The sequence below is a fragment of the Pygoscelis adeliae genome, unplaced genomic scaffold (genome assembly GCF_000699105.1).
Source record: "Pygoscelis adeliae isolate BGI_AS28 unplaced genomic scaffold, ASM69910v1 Scaffold36, whole genome shotgun sequence".
In the NCBI taxonomy this organism is placed as follows: domain Eukaryota; kingdom Metazoa; phylum Chordata; class Aves; order Sphenisciformes; family Spheniscidae; genus Pygoscelis; species Pygoscelis adeliae.
The window spans coordinates 1,548,587-1,550,940 of NW_008824934.1; the positions used below are offsets into that span (position 1 = coordinate 1,548,587).

At 42.1% G+C, this 2,354-nt stretch overlaps 1 protein-coding gene across 1 annotated transcript in view; it reads left to right on the top strand.

The window, feature by feature from the left end:
• Window positions 1-1,746, top strand: part of TNFRSF18 (tumor necrosis factor receptor superfamily, member 18) — a 5,359-nt gene extending 3,613 nt beyond the window's left edge. Inside the window, exons 4-6 of the mRNA XM_009325263.1 lie at window positions 99-187; window positions 1,173-1,313; window positions 1,595-1,746. Of these exons, the coding sequence (XP_009323538.1) occupies window positions 99-187; window positions 1,173-1,313; window positions 1,595-1,746 (382 nt within the window). The remainder of the gene's footprint in view (window positions 1-98; window positions 188-1,172; window positions 1,314-1,594) is intronic.
• Window positions 1,747-2,354: the final 608 nt, after the last annotated feature.

Consider the following 2,354-nt stretch of genomic DNA (forward strand, 5'->3'; position numbering starts at 1 on the left):
GAGTGGAGGGAAGGAAGAAAGGGAGGGAAGAGAAAGGCTGGGAAGGAATGAAGGGAAAGGCAGGGACATTCTAAATGTGACTCTTATTCTTCTTTTAGTTGTGAAAGTTCTGGGTTTCTAACAATCAAGCAAGGCAACAGTACACATAATGCAATATGTGGTTTCCCTGCTAAAGATCTGGAGCAAGGTACCTTCTCACAATGATTTGTTTCTTTGAGCCTGTAACTTTTCTCTACACTTCTTCAGTTGGTGACTTGCTGCATAGTTACCATCCAGAGCTTGCTATCATGAAAATTTGCTTTGAAAATTACTGTTGTATTTCTTGCAATATTAATATAGGTAGAATTGTTGACCTGCACAAAGATTCCACCATTAAAGCACTATCAGTAATAAAGGTAGAGAGAAGCCCAACAATTGTCCTTGAATAGAGCAAACTTATTTGGCAAATTATCGGAGTTTTCCATTGAACTGCTCTTGCTGTTTTTCTAGATTTTCTTAGAAAGACAATAGCTTAGTTAGTCATCCAGTTCCTTTACAAGTATTGGTTGAGTCCACAAGAGCTGGAATTGAAATCTCATGTCTTATCATGGATCAAATTAGATAGGAATACGTGGGTACAGGCTTTGCAGGTACTGAGTGTCTTGAAGACAGCAAGCTGCACTGCTCCTGCCTTTCCCCCCACCCTTGTCCCTACAGTGAATTGGTGCCTTTCAGGTCTGGGCCCTTCAGAGAAATTGTTAGTTCTGCTGAGACAAATTGCAAAAAGGTGCTACTTTTAACTTCTGTGAGGCAGACACAAATGTGACAATTTGGCTTGCTGTAGTGCTGTTCAGGGAAACATTGAAGCCAAATCCCCCCCAAAAGCAAAAACCAAAACAGAGTAGATAGATCAAGTGATAGCTGCAAGAGAGAGAGAGATTGAACAACGAAGAAATCAGGCATGTGGGGTTTTTTGCATGAATGCTTCTTACCACAGACAGTGATCTATTGCACCCTTGACTTAGAGCATCGCAGTTTTATTGTTAATACCCGCACTGGTTTTTTTCCTTGGAAAATTATTTTCCACAGAAAGAGGAAATTAATCTCTAAATTTCCTTGGAAGAACTGCCTTTCCTTTAACAATAGTTTGGGCACATGATTTCTTAATCTTTATTAAATATATTTAATTGCAGCTCCTATTACAAATGACTCTCGATATACCACCATCCTGGCCATCCTTACTGCAGTGGCTGTATTTGTTCTCATCTTGCTGACCTTCTTCTTGCACTTCTGCATATGGTCACTGAAGAAAGAAAAATACCACACAGCTGACGGTAAGTGCACCTTTGTGGACTTCTGTGTAGCTTTTCAGTGGCGAACGATGTGTCTGTTGATCCAGGGTCAGAACGGAATAAATTAAGTTGAATAAATAGAGTAAATACAGATTTACTCTGTGATTTTGGGCGGGTTACTTAGTTTCACTAAGATGCAGTGCATCACCTGTATCTTTGTCCTTTCTTCAGAGAGAGGCTGTATTGGTAAAGGTAACGGGCAGCTAACTGGCTTCTGTGAAGACCTCTTGTATGTGCAGTGCTTTTGCTTATTCTCACTGCAGATCTGGAACATAACTTCCCTAGGCTGCCGGTGGCTTCACAACCACCACACCAGAGAGAAGAGACTTACAGCTGCCAGTTTCCAGAAGAAGAACATGGAGACAAAGCACCAGAAGAAAAGCCTTGCTATTTCCACCCTCAGAGTCTACAATGAAAACAGATAAATTGCAATGTGCTGTGAGAATGGGGAGCTGAGCTCAGCTTTTCAAAAAAAAGAAGGGAGGGGCTGGGTGCGTAAAGCATCATTATATACATAGCAATAAGGAATGGGTTTGGGGGGAGTTTCCCTTTGTTTCTTCTCAACAAACCTAGCATTTAGAAACAGAAAAACTGCTAAGTCAGGCTGACATTCAGTTCAGCTGCATTGCGTTACTGCAAGTTTCCTGGGTTGTTGGAGGTTTTTTTCATTGATGCTCTTTTCAACTTTGTCTGGGACCAGGGGCCCTTCTTGTCATTATTGCCCTTTGCATCTTCTGCACGTGTCTCTGTGGTGCTCCCACAGATTGATACGCGCGTAGAAGGCTGGCGTCCCGCCATCAGTCCCTTCAGTGCTACAGGAAATACAGTAGTACCTGTCGGGCACTCTCACAGCTTTCACAGGCTATCCGTATTTCCAACTATTTATCCTCTTCTATAACTCGGCAATCCTTGGTGCCTGGAATACTGAATTACGAAAGGGAGACTTCTGAAAGGTGCAAATGAGGATCACGCTGTCTAGAGAAAGACATTCGGTTTGATGCTCTCTTCTCACCTAGTTTGTAG